Source organism: Desmodus rotundus, chromosome 3, assembly GCF_022682495.2.
Source record: "Desmodus rotundus isolate HL8 chromosome 3, HLdesRot8A.1, whole genome shotgun sequence".
Taxonomy (NCBI): Eukaryota; Metazoa; Chordata; class Mammalia; order Chiroptera; family Phyllostomidae; genus Desmodus; species Desmodus rotundus.
The window spans coordinates 201,648,821-201,664,981 of NC_071389.1; the positions used below are offsets into that span (position 1 = coordinate 201,648,821).

The 16,161-nt window shown below is 65.0% G+C and overlaps 2 protein-coding genes across 8 annotated transcripts; both read right to left on the reverse strand.

Annotated features, from left to right (window-relative positions):
- Positions 1-11: 11 nt before the first annotated feature.
- Positions 12-6,158, reverse strand: HDAC10 (histone deacetylase 10). Of its 6 annotated transcripts, none has more exons than XM_045187150.3 (19): positions 5,559-6,157; positions 5,057-5,472; positions 4,853-4,987; positions 4,554-4,650; positions 4,206-4,303; positions 4,016-4,120; positions 3,812-3,880; positions 3,508-3,634; positions 3,287-3,352; positions 3,127-3,186; positions 2,961-3,050; positions 2,754-2,860; positions 2,611-2,678; positions 2,267-2,531; positions 2,062-2,146; positions 1,581-1,672; positions 1,381-1,437; positions 1,062-1,140; positions 12-851 (listed from the first exon to the last, which is right to left on the reverse strand). In XM_045187150.3, exons 2-19 carry the CDS (start codon positions 5,113-5,115, stop codon positions 399-401), a joined length of 2,112 nt encoding a protein of 703 aa, XP_045043085.2. In that variant the 5' UTR covers positions 5,116-5,472; positions 5,559-6,157; the 3' UTR covers positions 12-398. The 6 variants fall into 6 exon arrangements, with proteins under 6 accessions (XP_045043085.2, XP_045043086.2, XP_024435020.2 ...); XM_045187151.3 differs by having other exon boundaries at positions 12-272; positions 435-851; positions 5,057-6,157; XM_024579252.4 differs by having other exon boundaries at positions 12-272; positions 428-851; positions 5,057-6,154.
- A 794-nt stretch (positions 6,159-6,952) lies between these two features.
- Positions 6,953-15,923, reverse strand: MAPK12 (mitogen-activated protein kinase 12). 2 transcript variants are annotated; one of them, XM_045186780.3, is made up of 12 exons: positions 15,118-15,923; positions 14,901-15,030; positions 12,401-12,459; positions 11,506-11,617; positions 11,385-11,414; positions 11,086-11,223; positions 10,400-10,514; positions 10,134-10,205; positions 9,936-10,015; positions 9,777-9,855; positions 9,510-9,683; positions 6,953-7,502 (listed from the first exon to the last, which is right to left on the reverse strand). In XM_045186780.3, exons 1-12 carry the CDS (start codon positions 15,240-15,242, stop codon positions 7,423-7,425), a joined length of 1,194 nt encoding a protein of 397 aa, XP_045042715.1. In that variant the 5' UTR covers positions 15,243-15,923; the 3' UTR covers positions 6,953-7,422. The 2 variants fall into 2 exon arrangements, with proteins under 2 accessions (XP_045042715.1, XP_024435274.1); XM_024579506.4 differs by having other exon boundaries at positions 11,086-11,133; positions 15,118-15,909.
- Between the last annotated feature and the right edge of the window lie 238 nt (positions 15,924-16,161).

Below are 16,161 nucleotides of genomic sequence, written 5' to 3' on the forward strand. Positions count from 1 at the left end.
CAGAGTCAGACTTTCGTTTAAACTTAGTTTACTGATTGGAGCGGAGGGAGCCGGGGCGGAGCCTTCCTTGCGGAGGCGGGTGCGCAGGGTGCGGGCGCTGCAGCGGACAAAACGCCTCGGAACCAGCGCCCGCGTGCGGGTCGTCGGGACCGAGGCCCCAGTGTGCTGGTGGATGTATTAACAGCAGGCTCCGGTCTGCGGTGTCATTTCCGGGGTGCAAATACCCCCACCACGGCCGGTGTCAAGCAGCCAGGTCAGCACTCAAGCGGGAGCTGGGAAGAGGCGCACAATCCGTTCGGCACTGCTGTGCGGGTTCACGGCAGCGCCCCGTCCTCAGGACGCGAGTCCCTGTCCACACGGAGCTCTAAAGCAGGATTGTCCCCCAGGGCCTCAGGCATTCAGTGTAAGCCGTGTCCCCTAGTCTCACCGGCCACCTGCAACATCTTCCACTGAGGCTCCAGCTGCTTTCTCAGGTGCATCAGGGCCTGCTTGTCACATGGGGAGGCCATGCAGAAGGGGCCCAGGCCCGGGGGCGCCTCTCCATGCAGCACCTGGGCCAGGACGCCTGCCTGCTGGGGCAAGGATTCCTGGGCCAGGGGCAGAGTATAGTGGTGAGTCACTGGTATCCCCGTCTGCCACCCCACAGCACATCTGCCTGCCAAACTCACCTCAACCAGGAGGGCCAAGACTCGACCCCCTGCTGGGGCCCGCAACAGTGCAGCCAGCAGTGCAGCTTGGGAGTCCCTCAGGCCGTGGGCTGGCCCAAAGGCCAGCAGCACAAGGTCAGGTTGAAAGCCATAGGCCAGGGGCAGCACCAGCGCCAGGGCAAAGTTCAGGAACCCACCAGAAGTCTGCGTGAGGGGGAGCAGCATAGCCCCATCCCCTCATCCAGGTGACACCCCTCCTGCCAGCTCAGGCCACCCCACCGCCAAGTGTCAGGTGGGCAGCCACACCAAAAGTCCCATCAGGAAGCCAGGAAGGGTAAGCGAAGGCCAGGGGCCTGGACCTCGTGATGACACCAGTGAGCAGCCACAGCCTGCCACTGGGCCTCCGGCACTCACCTCTGACAGTGGCATGGAGACGTGGAACATGGACAGGGCAGCCGCCTCCTTACCCCTGATGCTCAGCCACAGAGTCCTCCTTCCAGGGGAGAGTGGGCACATGGACAGGAGTGGAGTGAGTGAGATGCCACGCACCCTCCAGAGCCGGGATGACAGAAGGGGAGGTGCAGAAGAGGTCGGGGGTAGTGGACCTGGGAGGGCTCACGCTCTGTGCTGGAGACCCTCCTGGCCTTGCTCCCAGGGCCCACGGCCCACCCACCCATCTCTCCTGGGGACCTCACAGGTACAAGGGGATGTACACATGACCCAAGGGGCATACCCATCATCAGCCAGGTCTGATGGCCGATCCAGCTGTCCCACAGCCACACAGAGAAGCCTAGGAAAAAAGGTGGTCCCAGGATAGGCCATACTCCCCCCACTAGGAGTCCGTTCTCAGAGCCCGCCCTCCTGTGGCCAGCCAGGGCAAGGAGGCCCACAAGCCATGCCTTAGCACACTCGGGCCAGCCAGCTGCAGCTCACCTCTGAGTTCCCTGGGAAAGGCTGTGCCGAATGGCCACGTCCAGAATGGCCGCTGCAGCAGGGGCTGGGGTGGCTGCAAGGCCCCTGCTCACCTGTGGGGTGAATAAAAGCAGTGGAGGGTCACTCCCAAACCAGGTAAACAGACCCATCATCAGTCCTTCTCTTGGTCCCTGTCTCTGGCTGTCATCTGTACACCCTGAGGTCAAATTGCCCCATTTCTGGAAATAAGGTGCTTAAAACTACACTCTAAGTCTCCACCTTCCCCTCTCTGCCAAAGAGCATTTAGTTGAAGGGACCGAGGAACGGCTTGTGACCCTGTCCCTAGGGGCTCTCCTGGGAAGGGTCCCAGGCACGAGGCAACACTCACATCCACGTGGTTCTGCACCCCCATTCCTTGCCTGGACAGGCCACCTATCATGGGCAGGTCCTGGGCCCTGCCCCCAGCTCCACAGCCACCCCCAGCCCCTCACAGTGCCCCCACCTGCCCGTCCAAGATCCCATCCAAGAGATACAGGATCTTCCCAAGTGCAGTGACAGCCTCGTCCTTCGCCAGGGCCTCGTGTAGCCTGTGGTGGGCAGACCAGAGGAACACAAGGACACTGGGTGACACATGGGTCACAGGTGAGTCACACCAGGGTGCAGGGCGGACACAGCCCCACCCCTCTTCCTAGGCCCACCCTGCCCACCTGGCCCAGGCCTGTGTCTCCTCCTTTGGGCTTGACCCCTCCTGACAGAGAACATCTGGGGGCAGGACCAGGGCAGCGTCCAGGGGAGTCAGAGCAACAGCTGTGCGGACAGGTGGCACGGGGTGCAGGTGCAGCTGGTCCAGGAAGGCGCTTAGCGCAACTGTGGCTTGGGCTGCTGAAGCCTTGAATTCAGGGCCCCCAGACAGCAGAGGCGAGGGCCTCCCCTCTGGGGAGCAGGTGCTGGGACTCAGGACAAGGGCTGAGTCTAGGAAGTGGTTCAGAGTCACAGCCATTTCGTAGAAGCCCAAGGTGCAATCCCATCACCCGGCCCAGGCCACACTGACCTTGCTGCTGGAGGCTCATCCAGTGAGGGGCCTGGGCTGCCCGTACCCTCTGGATGGACTCCAGGGCACTGCAGGGAGAGGCAGGAGCGGCGGTGAGGTCTGGCCTTGCACCCCCCAGCCTCCCAGCCTCCTACTCCTTGCACCTGTGAAGTGGCACCATGGGCCCCGAGAGGGGCAGGGCAGGGTCACCCAGCAGCGCCTGCACAGTCATGCACACGGACTCGGAGAGCGACTCCAGATGGTAGCCACCCTGGGAGGAAGCAGGAGGGCAGGGGTGTCACTGGGGCAATAGGCCCCTCCAACTGCACCTCAGCCTCCGGCCCGTGGACCCTCCCTGTCGCCACAATCACCTCCAGCATGGCGCAGACTCGGCCACCGGCCAGCACCTGCAGCAGTTGTGTGAGGTGGGCGAAGCACTCTGGTGTGGCCTGCATCTGCCCCTGGAACCAGAGCCAGGTGTGATGGGGGCCTGGCCGCTGGACGCCAGGAGCCCTCCCGGCCAAGCCAGGCCCTCACCTCGGGATCCCCGATCGCTGAATCAAATCCTGCCGAGACTAGCACCAGCTCAGGATCGAACTGCAGGAAGGGGGTGAATGGGAGACCCCTCAGAGGGAGTGGGGTCTCTGGGCATCAAGTCGCCCCCCTCCTGCCACTGAGACAGCCCCTCACAAGTCACCTCAAAAGCCAGAGGGAGGAGCACATGCAGGAAGGCGGCCACATAGTCGGCGTTTCGCATCCCAACCTGCAGCCACAAGCACCAGTGTTGGGCCCTGCACCCCTGCAGCCCAGGCTCTGGGGGTGACCCTAGATGGACACCCTGTACTACACTCAGGAGGCCCAGAGCTGTGAGGTGGGGGATCTGGACAGAGGGCAGGGGTGGGGTGGGGAGGGCAGCACCTGGTTCCAGGGCAGATTGACAGTGAAGCCACGGCCCCGCCCCTGCCCGACAGCGTCTGCATTGGACTCTGGCAGGTAGGGCCAGAAGCGCCCGTGCTCGTACCGGTGCCAGGAGAAGTAAAGGACACTGCAGACAACCAGCCAGGGTCAAAGGTCAGAGGTCAGGAAGCACAGCCCCATGGCCCCTCACAGAACCCCAACCCTTGAGCACAGAGCTCTGTCCAGTTAGGAATTTCCCAGGCCAGGCTGTGTGCCCCGAAGAGAGGGGTCACAGTGAAGGATTGTATCCCCACCCCTAGCTCACCTGGGGTCGTCCTCAAAAATATACTGGATGCCCTGGCCATGATGGATGTCCCAGTCAACAATGAGGATCCTGGGGACAGACAGCACTGGGCTAATGTTGGGGGGAGGGGACCAGGCCCTGCACAGGGCGTGGAGGGAATAGGTGTGTCTCACAGCAGCCTGCTCTTCTCAACCCTCCCCCGCCAGCAGCCAGCCCAGCACACACCTGTGCAGCCCGTGTTCCCGCTGGGCGTGCTTGGCCGCTATGGCCACATTATTGAACATACAGAATCCATTGGCAGCAGCCCTCTGGCTGTGGTGCCCGGGAGGCCTGAGGGTGAGAGGGGGCATGGGGCATGTTAGGGTCATCCTGTGCCCACACGGAGGGGCAGCCAGGGCAAAGGGACAGCTCTCACCTCACCAGAGCAAGCCCGTTGCGCACAGCCCCCGTCAGCACTGCGTCCACCAGCTGCAGCCCAGCCCCCGCAGCCAGCCGGGCACAGTGGAAGGTAGCCTGTGGGGACAGGGGAGCAGGTGAGCCCCACACCAGCTGCTCCCCACAGACTCTGCCCAGGTCTGTGCTGGCCACACGACAGCAAGTGCTGAGTGGAAGGGGCCAGGACAGTCCCAGGTGCCCACAGCAGCGGATATGCAAGATGCTGGCACATCCGTGAACACAGGGACATTGACCAGGTGGGCAGCCATGGCCATGAGCAGGCATGGGGCATGAGCATGGGTGCGGGATGTGTCCCCAAGGCACGCACCGGATGGAAGTAGACAGCATCAAACTGTCCCGAGAGCACCTGGAGCTCCTCGGTGCTCAAGGCCTGGGTCCCCCGCAACAGGGCCACGTACTCTGGGCTACAGAGGGGCAGGGAGGCAAGGCAGAGTCACCAGCAGAACGGGAGAGGGGAGGACTGCCCACCACACTGCTCCCTCACCCACCCACCCACCCACTGGTGAGGCTCTGGGGGAGGGGCACTGTTCGTGAGGCACTGGCTGGCAAGGGGTGGGCTCAGGTCCCAGGTGTGTCCTCCAGGACATGTGGCCACCCCGGTCTGACCTGTGCACCAGGCCCAGCTCCGTCTCCGAGGCCTCTCGGGCTGTCAATCGTAGACACCTCTGCTCCAGGCCCCGCTGCTGCAGGCGTCCCAGGATGGTGGTCAGGCGCTCAGGACACTCGATCTTACACTGGGGACTGAGTGGACAGACAGCTCAGACTCCAGGGTCCCCTCCCCACCACGCACCTCTGCCAGGTCACACTTACTCGTCCCACAGCAACCTGGCAGCCGTCATGTCCTCGTGGTACACGAGTACCGTCCTCATGGCTCAGATGTGGGTGGAAGGGCCGGTCGCCCCAGCCCAGATTGAGTGAGCTGTGCTGTCCGTCCTCACCTTGCAGCCCCAGGGAGCAGCGAACGCCTGGGCCACACTGGGGGCGGCCAGCACCCAGCCCGGGCAGGAGCACGCAGAGCCCAGGCAGGAGCACGCAGAGCCCAGGCAGGAAGGAGGCCCAAGGTTGCAGCCGGGCTCACACGGAGTAGAGGTCCACAAGATGGAACCTACAGTCAGGCTTCCGGCTTCCTGCGAGACTTGTACTGGGACCGTCCCGCCCCCTAGCCGCTCCAGCAGCAGGCCCAGCTGCTCCTACTAGGAGCCGGGCGGGTCGCCGGCCTCCTTCCCCTGTAGCGATGGGAGGGGACGCGCGTGAGGGCCAAGGGCTACTGTGCCCGGACCCACGCGGAAGTCTCGGCGGTCACACTGCGTACCATGGGCGGGGCCCCTGCACCCCAACACCTCCAGACCCATCCGGACTCCAGGAGCAGCAGCGAAGGAAGGAGCGCGGAGCCGGGGCCTCAGGAGCCAGGCCGCGCGGCAGGAGAGTGCCCGGTCGGCCGGGGCCTGGCCTGGGCTGCCCGCTGCACGACGCTGCCCCCGGGGCTTAAGAAGGGAGTGACAGGGTCCGATTTAAGCACCAGGAAGGTCCCCGGCCGAAGAGCTGGCGGCAAGCTGGCCAGGAGACGCGGCAGCGTGCGGCGCGGGAAAGGAGGGCGGAGAGAGGGTCTGGGCGAGGGGTGGACGAGTAAATAATGAATGAAGCCAGAGAAGCCGGAGGCGCGGGCACACCAGGAGCAGCGAGCCTGAACCGCTGGGCTCAGGAACTGGGCCCTGGGGACGGATCTCTTGGGGGCGCGGCCACGGGGCGGGGCGTGGTGGAAGGTAGCGCCTTCGAGCTGGAGTGCCCCGGTCGCGTTCCTTGGCTGTCCCGGCACTGCAGGGGGCTCTGGGGAGACTCCAAATAGGTCATTTGGGGTCAGATGCACGCCAATCCCGGTGGGGGCTAGGGAATTACGTGCTCTGATTGGACATCCTGGGACACATGGCCACGAGGGGCGTGGTCGGCGGCAGACGGAGGTACTGGGGTGCTGGAGCACAGAGGGCCCCAGCAGGAGCCTGTCCCAAAGGCGCCAGAAGACCTCTGGGTAGAGAAGGCCGGTGTCCGCTGTGGCAACTCATCTGACCGTCTTTGGCTAGAACAACTGTACGTGTGCCCAGCCCAACTCCAGGAGGGGAGAACCGCCTGGCCCGCTTTGGGGGCACCTCCTCCGGGGACAGGTGGGAGGAGCCTCTGGAGCCCTAGAGTGGCTACCGACCGGGCTGCCGGCTCTCGCAGACGTTGAATGGCCGGCAGAGGGCCCTGTGGGCTCGGTGACGGCGCTGGGATGTGGCCGTGGGAGGGGCGGAAGCTTCTGAAAGAACTGAAACCCTTCTCTCGAGAGACACCAGGGCCGAGGCTTGTGCCTCTGCGGGTCCAGCGTGTCTCCCCCTCCCTAGAAACCTGGTCTTGGAGAGAACAAGGACTCAAACAGCTGGGACTGAGCCCCAGGTTGGACCCTAACCCCCCCATCAGGCCCTGCCCGCCCCCCCCCCCCCCCCCCCCCCGCCAAGGTCGGTCTCCAGAGTCCAAGCCATTAGAGGAAGGTTATCCCCAAAGCTCCAAGTTTGGGGCTCCCTGGCACAGATCAGGGCAAGCGGGCACCAGCTTTGTGACCCAGGAAACAGGGCTGGGGCTCCCACGCTGGCCTCCTTCATCTGTGTAAGGCTGCAGCTCAGAGGCCTAAAGGCGGAGGTCCAGCCAAAGAATCAGGAAGCGAAGCCAGAGTGGAAGCTCTCCAAAAGGGTTTATTTCCTCCCAGCCATGTGGGCACACCACGAGGACAATTTACATTCCAGGCTGGGCGTGCAGGAGAGTCCACACCAGCACCCCCCAGGAGAGAAGACCCTGAGTCCTCCCTGTCCTTCATTCTCAGCCACGTGCACTGGGCCTCAGCATGGTCCAGAGCAGGCAGATCAGCCCCAAGCCCCACTCCACCCCACCCTGAAGGCTCTGAGGCCTCTTGCTGCAGCCTGCTCAGGGGCTCAGAGGCCAGCCCAGGCCGGGGGAGTGTTCTGTCCAGAAAGTCCAAATGCTCCTCCAAGGTGAGGCTGAGGTAGGGCCTGACAGCAGGGCTGTAGGCTTGGAGTGAGGAGTCTCCTGGGGTGCAGACACCAGCCAAGGTCACAGCATCTTCCAGGTGGAAGCCCCCGCCAGGGTCCCCATGGCATCCTCACCACCCTCAGGGCCCAGGGTCTTCACAGGGCCGTCTCCTTGGAGGCCTTGGCCCCCAGCTGCCGGGGAGGCTTAAAGCTGAGCACCTCTTTGTACGTGTCACCTGGGGTGGGGTGAGAGAGGGATGGAGAGGGGTGGGAGAAAGGGCCCAATCGCCCATCAGAATCAATGCCCACAGTTGGCACCACATCCAGCACCAGCGACCTCAGGTGAGTGCTGGGCCAGCCCACTGGCGCTTGCCCTGCCCCACACGGAGTCTTGTGAGAGCCCACTCAGGGTGGCGGTGGGCAGAGCTCCCAGGCCCAACCACTGACTAGAAGCCTACTGCCCCCAAAACATCAGGATCAGAGGTCACTGCTGGGGTGTGGATGCCAGGTGGACTCCTTTGTCCCATCCATAGGACTCCATCCCAGGCCACAGGCACTATCAGCCCACCAGAGTTAGTCCACAGCACGTGTCCACTCTGAGGGAGCTCCTGGAACTCAGAACCACTGAGCAGGCAGGCCTCGGCCCCACAGACTGCCATTGTGAACTGTGTGACCCATGTGCTCACTCAGGTTGCTGCTCATGGGCCCTCAAGACACAGCTGAGCCCCTGGGTCCAGAGTATCCAGGGGAGTTCCCACCAACTACCCACAGCACCCACCTTCCTCACCAGGGGGCCACGCTCCCCGAACCATGTGCCTGGAGCCAGCCATCTAAAGGCAGGTGAAGGGGCTTGCTCTACCCGCCTCTGACCAGTCTGCAAATGGGCAGGTTCCACTCAGCCCACCCCAGCCTTTCATGCTCGCCTGGCTAGTGGGGTGTCAGTCTGGGGGACACGGGTACTCTACAAGCCCAGCTCAGGACACACTGCTGTTAGAGGTTCTGCGGGGTTTGCCCTGCCTGCAGCTGAGTGTGTGCGTTCCCTCTGACCCCACGGCGGGGGCCACCTGCACAGAGAAGGTGTGTGGGAAGAGGCCCCTGCCACAGAGCTGGCTTTTCCCAGGGAAACAGGAGGTGATGAAGGCTTGCATGCTGACCCAGGGCCCAGCCACAAACATGCCACGGGTCTGCCACGGGCTGCAGCCAAAGCAAAGCTCTCAGCACGGTTTGTGTAGGCGGGGACCACAGAGAGGATCCTGTGGCCCGCGGTTTTCATGAAATCTTTTTTTAGCAACAGAAAACTTTCATCAAACCAAACTTACAAACACAGAACAGCACAGATAAGGGTGGAGCCCCTGCTGAATCCACCAAGGACCCTGGTGGTCCTAAAGAAACATGGTTTGGGAACCACAACCAGTTCCCCCCGTGGCCCCTGTGCAGTAAGGCCCTGAGTCTGAGGCAGAGCCAGGAGGGGGCCTAGGACCGTGGCAGCCATGTGCCGTGGGCTCAGTGGTGCTAGCTGCTGCCCTCGGGGATCCCTGAACCCCCAGGCTGCTCCAGCAGCCACCGGAAGACACCAGGCCCAGCCCTCATGGCCTGCCATTCTGGAGGACAGATGGACAAGGCCAGCTCCAGCATGAGATGTCTGGGTCACAGCTGAGGGAGGCCTGGAGACTGACCAGGCAGCCACCCTTGACCCCCAGAAATGAGGGGAGGGGCTGGGTGTGAGGATCTGGCCAGCGCAAAGCCTGGAGATGCAGAGCAGTGACGGGGTCGGAACTGCTCGGAGGGCGGGAGGGCACAGGCCAGGAGGGGTGAGGTGCCACGGCTGGCCGGGTGGCCCTTACCCCACGGGCAGGACGCAAGGGGTATGCAGTTGTCCAGGTGAAAGGGGCAAGGGGGGGCAAGTTCAAGAGGAGTGAACAGAGGCCTAGGGACAAGCTGGCGTGGAGGGGCCGGGACGGCCTGGGGCCGTGGTGCGGACAGGGAGAGGCGAGGTGTTCACAACCGCCGGAGCTTGGGCTGGCTGCCATGAATCCTGGAGCTCAGCTCAGGCTTCCGCCTGTGCCTCCTTGCCCTCCCTTTCACCCTTTGGCTCCAGCCAGAGGTTACCTGGGCCAAGACACCCCACTGCCCTCTGACCTCCTGCTGTGTCCCTCACCCGGCGGGCCCAGGACTCTGAGCCTGGCCACCTGTATGGGGTTCGAGGGGCCCAGCCACAGGGCCTGCCCAGAGCCTCCACTCACGCTTCCACTCGTCCAGCGTGCGGTCCACGTCGTCAAAGGACTCGTCATACTTCTGGGCCTTGGGCTCATCCTCCGCGTCCTGCAGCGACTCGAAGTAGGGGTGAGTCAGCGCCTCGGCTGCCGTCACCCGCCGCTCCCCATCCAGCACCAGCATTTTCTCCAGGAGGTTCACGGCTGCAGGAAGGGCGGGTCAGGCTGGGCAGAGGGGAGGGCACCACACCCCAGCACCGGGTCACTGACCCCACGATCCCCCAAGTCCAGCCCTACCCAGAGGGCTCGCGTTGGTCAGGATAGAGGCAAAATCCTTCTTCTCCAACTCAGGGAGGCCCTTCATGTAGTCCTTCGCCTGGGCGGGGAAAACGTGGTGAGGGGCCAGCTCCCAGGTCTGACGGGGGCCCCTCCAGCCCCTGCCCAGCTCCCACTGACATCAGCACTCTGCAGCCTCTGCACAAACTCATCAGGAGGTGTCCCCGTCACCTTCAAGATCTCTTTCAGCTGGTCCAGGTCTCAGCTGAGCTCAGGAGCACAACGTGGGCCAGGGTGCAGGGCTCACCACCCCCCAGCCAGCCCAGACAATATGCCCAGCCGCCACCCAGCCTGCCTGACCCCACAGGCACAGGATACGGTCGTTGCCCTTGAACAGTGTCTTCCCTGTGATCATCTCGGCCATGATGCAGCCCGCAGACCAGATGTCCACTGAGACAGAAGCCCCCTCATCAGGGCTCTGTGGGCCGGGGGAAGGGACGCACAGGGGGGGCATGGACATAGGGGCCATCTGGCCTGCCACACCCTCCTAGCTCCATCCCAGCTCAGTAGCCTCCAGAGGAGCAGCCTCGGGCCAGGAAGGTGGGGTGTCCAGGCGGAAGCCCCATCTCTGGGCAGTCTCTCACCTGTCTGTGTATAGTGCATCCAATTCAAAATGACCTCGGGTGCCCGGTACCACCGAGTCACCACATACCCGGTCATCTCGCTGTCAGCCTGCCTGGCCAGGCCGAAGTCCAGGATCTGTGGCCAGAATCAGGAGGGGGTGGCAAAGGGGCCCCCGGAAGCGAGTGAGCCAGCCCACGGTCCAGGGGGCCCCCAGGGACCGTGCACACTGGGGCTCCTGCCAACCCTCCAGGGCCTGGGGTCACAGCCACAGAGCCGCAAGCCTCCCCATGGGTGCCCACCCAGGCAGTGTGTCCAGCCCCACAGAACCTGCCTCCCCCACCCTTAGGACCAGGCACCCCAAGGGTCTCTTTGCCCTGTTCCTCCACTCCCTGCTGACCCCCTAGGTCCCGGCAGGCACCTCTGGGGAGGCCTTTTGGGCCCACCCCTGGCTCAGGCATGATGCACTGGGAGCTGCCTCCCTCCCCTCCCCTCCCCTCCCCTCCCCTCAGGTAGGTACGGGAATGGGCCCTATGCCACCCCATCAAGTGCCTCCCCAGGGCGCCTCTGGCCGTCAGCTGCCGGGCCACGGGCTCACAGCTGTTCCCTCTGCCTGTGCCCGGGCCAGCCCTCCTCCAGGTCTGAGGACCGAGAACATGGTGGGCAGGCAGGCAGGTGGGAGGGAGCCCCAGCCCCACCCGACACACACCTTCAGCTCGCAGTCCTCATTCACTGCCAGGTTGCCCGGCTTCAGGTCCTGGGGGCAGAGGAAAGGTGGCTGTGTGGCCTGCCAGCAGGGGTGCAGGGGCACGAGCCAGGGCAGCAGCTGGGCCTGGAAGCAGGCAGACTGGGGAGGACAGAGGTGCCTGGGCCCCAGGGCCAGACACCACATGACCTCCCCACAGGACCCCCTCATGCCCCCTGCGGGGAGAACCAGAGGCTCCTAGGAGTTGAGCCCCTTGAATGCCCACACACGCAAAAGAAGCTCCCACCACCTCCGGGACTCACCCTGTGAACGACGCCAGCAGCGTGGATATACTGTGGGGACAGAGAGAGGGTCAGCGTGTCCACTCACTGGGACCTCACAGCCACAGGCCAGCCAGGGGACCCCCCACCGGTTCATCCTCACCTTCAACCCTTTCAGCATCTGGTAGACAAGGAACTGGACCCGGTCCTCGCTCAGCTTCTCGAGCTTCATGAGCTTGCCCAGGTCGGTGCCCATGAACGGCATGACCAGGTAGCTGCGGGGCGGAGCTGGGCTCAGGCCTGGGAAGACCCTCGTCCCCACCTCCCAAGCATCCCCACACCCCAGGGCAGGCAGGGACTGCGCCCGGTGAGGGTCTGGGGACATCAGTGCTGACGGAGGGGAGGGAAGTGCCTGTGGACAGCAGGACATCAGGGTCCGAGGGCCAGGCTGGGCAGGTGGAGGGAGATGGAAGGGGGGAGCCCTTAGCACCCAGCCAGGGCAGTGCAGCCAGTGCGGGCTCTCGACCTCTACAAGGCCAGGCAGCGGGGAGCGGGTCCTCCCGCCCTTCCCAGGCCAGGCCCCTGGCTCTTGGCCAACATCAGGGGCAGCCCCGGGGCTGCTGCCCCAGCGGCAGGTGCCCTGCCGCCCTCCCTACCCTCCAGCCAAGGTCAGCAGCTCCAGTTATGGCTGCACACTTAGTGCCCAGCCCAGAGCCTGGGACTGCCAGCTCACAAACACCGGGTCCAAGGCTCACACCTCCAGCCCTGGAGACAGCCCGGTGCCGAACGTGACAAGAAGTGGAGGCCCAGGCTCCACCTGGCTATGCCAGTGTCGTGGGTCCCAGGGGCATGTGGCGGGGAGGTGGACTGGGGTGTGAAGACAGGGGCGGGAGGGGGGGGCGGGAGGGGGGGCGCATGTGCCTCCCCACCCCCATCCTAGCTACAGGGTAAGGCCTGCCTCCAGCTGGCCCTCATGCCAACCCAGAATCCCAAACTGTCACCCAGGGGTGACCCAACACCCACCCGCCCTGCCCGGGCAGCCCCAGGCTGGCACTCACAAGTCTGTGAAATCATCCAGGGTCTCGTCTGGGGTGAACACGTCCAGCAGCCCGATCACCTGGGGAGGAGGCCAGAGCACCAGGTGGGATGGGGGCTGCCCGCCAGGCTGGCACTGTGCTCCAGGCAGGAAAGTCCCCTACAGCTGTCCTCGTCTTCCCCCACTGCCCACTGGCAGCACCACCAGGCCCTGGCACACCTGCCCCAGGCGCAGGCTATTTTTGGTCGGTGACAGCTGGGATCCTCTGGGGGAGGAGCAGCCCCAAGTCTGGATTGGCTCCCAGCAGTCTGAGGAGCTCCAGTTCCTTGGCCCTTCCTCCCTCCCCCGCTTCCTGTCCCCATTGAAAACCTGGGACCAGGACTGGGACAGCCTCCCAGGGGAGAGCCAACATCCGGCAGGTACTTCCCAGAGTGGGGCCTCTGTGGGAGAGGCCCAGAGAGGCCACACCGTGACCAATCCAACCGTCGGGCTGGGCCCGCAGACCCCGGTCAGGGGCGAGGGACAGCAGACAGGTATCGTGACGACTGGAGTCCAGGGCTCAGGGCGACAGGGACCAGGGAGGCCTGCACATTGGAGCAGCAGAGGGGCCGGCAGGTGTGCCATGGGGGTGGGGGGTGGGGGGACACCTGGCGGAGGCCATGAGAACGGTGGCAGAGGCAGAAGGGAGAACACTTCGAGCATTTGAGGAACACGGGGAGGGAGGCCAGGTGGCCGAGGCCCAGGCCAGGGAGAGCCAAGCAGAGGCCAGAGGGAGCCTTAGCGCGGGCCTCGCTTGCTGGGCGAAGGCTTGCCTTTGGTCCCACAGCCGAGGCGGAAGGGCTGACACAGGCGCCACACCGAGCCTGGGCACAGACTGCATTGAGGCAAGAGGGGCAGGAGGTGAAGGGACAGCCCCGCCCGTCACCTCAGCACTGCAGCCACTGGGCCAGAGTCACAGCGGGCAGGAGGGGACAGGGCGGGGCGGGACGTCCAGAGAGGGCTCTGGAGGCAGGTGAGGCCTGGGGCACCCGGAGAGACTGAGCAAGAGGACAGTCCTGGAGGTTCGGGGGCCATGCCGTCCAAGCCCCTCTGAGGTACGGTGTGCATGGTGCCTGAGGCTGGAGGCAGGAGAGGGAGACCTGCGGTGGGGGCGGCGGGGGGCGCTGGCAACTCCTCCACCTGCCACTGGACTCGGCCTATCAGAGCCGGTTTCCTCCCAAGAAAGGGGGACCGTGACAGGCCGAGTCTCCTCGACTGTGTGTGGGTGCCCTGGGGGCGGCAGTGCCCCCCAGCTGGTAGGTCAGGAGCTCGGGGAGCACAGCAGGACCCACTGCCACTGTGGGGAGTCCCCAGGGGGCGCAGGCCCAAGGCAGGGCCTGCCAGGGCCAGGGCAGAATGAGCAGGACGGGTGGGTGAGCACAGGGGCCGGTGAATGAGAAGCCAGATGAAGCCTTGGGTAGGAGTCTGCCCTCACGGGGACAAGGCCGGGGCATGAGCAGGTGTGACTGGGAGGGAGTGAGGCCCAGGCTAGGCTGGTGTCCACCGTGAATGGATTTCACCCAGGAAGAGGGGACCAGTTCCCTGGGGGATTCCTTCTCCTGAGGGGAGGCTGGTGGCTCCAGTGACTCAGGAGGGGCCAGACCAGATGTCAGGAGCATGGTTAGCCAGGGTCTGGGTGTGCACGCCACCAGCCCTCACAGTGGGCCCAGAGGAGGGTGAGGCAGGCGTGGCTGGGGTGGGGTCGGGGAGCAGAGTTCTTGGCCATGGCAGGTCTGCACCAGGAAGCAGTGGGGCTCCCATGGCTGCCAGAGAGGCCCACACTGCCACGATGGGCATTCTGTGGGCCGGTCTGAAGGCCAGGGAGGCCTTTTCCTAGTGGGGACCCAGATCCGCCACTCCCCACTGTCCATAAAAGCCAAGCCAGAGACCTGTCTCCAGTGCCCTTCATGTGCCAACTCTGAGCCGTCCCTTACCAGGGACCCCAGTGCCTGGGTGACAGGCAGGCTGCCTGCTCCCATTCCCTGCCTAGCTCTGTGTCGCCTGGGTCCCCAGGTCCTCGGGCCTCCGGGCGGTGGACGGGGGCAGGGTGGGCTCCAGAAAGGGCTGGAAAGGCTGGAGAAGTCACCTGGGCTGGGCTGCAGGAGATGCCCGGAAACAGGGAAGAGGCTACGTGCCTCTTCCAGAAAATAGGTCCACAGAATTTGAGGTGAGACCTGGGCCCTTCCTTGCCCAGGGCCTGAGCTGCAGAGCCGGATGGGGCCCAGGGAGACTGTAGCAGGCGCCACCTCCGTTGGGGGACTGGCCTGGGTGGAGAGGTCTACAGCCCGGGAAGCCATCTCTCTCGGAAAGAGCTCGGCTCTGCCCTCACCACTTGGAGCACCCCACCCGACCTTCTGCAGATGCCGCTTTGACCCCCGACACGGGGGATGCCTAAGTAGCTGGGTAAGGGACAGGTCTTCTGGGGCAGATTCTGAAGGGGACCCGGAGGCGAGCAGAGGCGCTGGCGCAGCCAGCGCACTCACGTTCTCGTGGCGCATGTGCTTCAGGAGGCGCAGCTCGCGGTAGGCGCGCTTGGCGAACAGCTCCGACTGAAAGGGCCGGTACAACTTCTTGATGGCCACCTTGGCGCCTGTGCGGCTGTCCACGGCCGAGCTGAGGGACGCATTACTTAGCGGGAGGGTCGGCCACCCCGCCTGGCCACCTGCCCCCGGCCCGCCACCGCGCCCGGCCTGCGCTCACCACACTGCGCCATAGGCGCCGGAGCCCACGGGCTGCAGGTCCTGGTACACCGAGCGCACCTCCCAGGCGGTCTTGGTCACCTCCTGGCGGTAAAAGCCCCTGCGGGCGGGCGGCGGAGAGCTCATGGATCGGCGCGACTCCCCGGGCCACCACGCTGGCACTCCGCTCCCAGTTCTTCCCTCCGGCGCTCCGGAGCCGCCGACCGAGACCCGGGCCCGTGTGGCACGCGGTCCCACCCCGGCCGGCGGACCAACCGGCCCAAGGGCCGCGCGCACGTGACGACCCGCCCGCCCTCCGGCCCCTCCGGAAACCCGAGGCGGCGGCCGCCGGGAAGGCCCGGGGCGGGGAGCGGAGGACAGGGGGAGGGGAGCACCGCAGCTGGAGGGTAGCCCCAGCTGGAAGCAGAGGAGGGCCTGAGACCCGGCCCGCCTCCACACTCAGACGGAACAGCTCCGCCCGGGGGTGGGTGTCTTAGAGGGGGTCCCAGGGGACCCCTGTCTCCTGCTTACTAACTATGCCCCCAGGGCGCCGGCCCGCGGGACTCGTAGCCCTAGCCCTGGCCACTGTCCACTAGGTCCTCCGGCTTCCACGTCCCCTGAACCCCGGGCCCCCAACCCTGAGGCCCCTGAGCTGAGAGCCGAGTTCTCACCCCCGTGTTCAGCTCTCCGCAACCCAAGATGCCCTCTCTCCCTGGGGCTGATGGGACCAGCTCCCAGTGTGTAGCCCCCCAGCTTCTGTCTGGTCTGCACCCTCCTTTCCGATTGAGGAGCTGGTTGTGTCCCAAGCTTAGGCTGCACCCCCAACCCCCCTCCCTGTGACCACTGACCCCAGGCCTCCCACACCCAGGAGCCAGAGAGGTGGTCCTGTAGGTCCCCCTTGGTCCCTGTGAACCCCCCAGCTCCCTCCTCTCCCCTCAGGGGGCACTTGGGAGCCTGTGCCAAGCATTTTCAAGTCCATCTGCCTGTCCACCCCCTGCCCAGCCTACTCCCCCTCCCCCATTTGCCCTTCAAAGCCCTGCCTGAGCCTCTCAGCTTCCCCCAGGAA

Bases quoted from the DNA above. Each gene is read 5' to 3' on its own strand.
- HDAC10 (XM_045187150.3), bottom strand. From the start codon at position 5,115: ATGAGGACGGTACTCGTGTACCACGAGGACATGACGGCTGCCAGGTTG. The intron at 3,187-3,286 runs GTGACTTGTGAG...CCCTTCCTGCAG, and splicing joins TCCTCCCTCTGGCTTTTGAG to TTCGATCCTGAGCTGGTGCT. The intron at 2,532-2,610 runs GTCAGTGTGGCC...ACCACTTCCTAG, and splicing joins GATGAGCCTCCAGCAGCAAG to ACTCAGCCCTTGTCCTGAGT.
- MAPK12 (XM_045186780.3), bottom strand. From the start codon at position 15,242: ATGAGCTCTCCGCCGCCCGCCCGCAGGGGCTTTTACCGCCAGGAGGTG. The intron at 10,515-11,085 runs GTGTGTGTCGGG...TTCTGGCCACAG, and splicing joins ATGAGGACTGCGAGCTGAAG to ATCCTGGACTTCGGCCTGGC. The intron at 9,856-9,935 runs GTCAGTGGGAGC...TTCCCCGCCCAG, and splicing joins AGAGGCTGCAGAGTGCTGAT to GCGAAGGACTACATGAAGGG.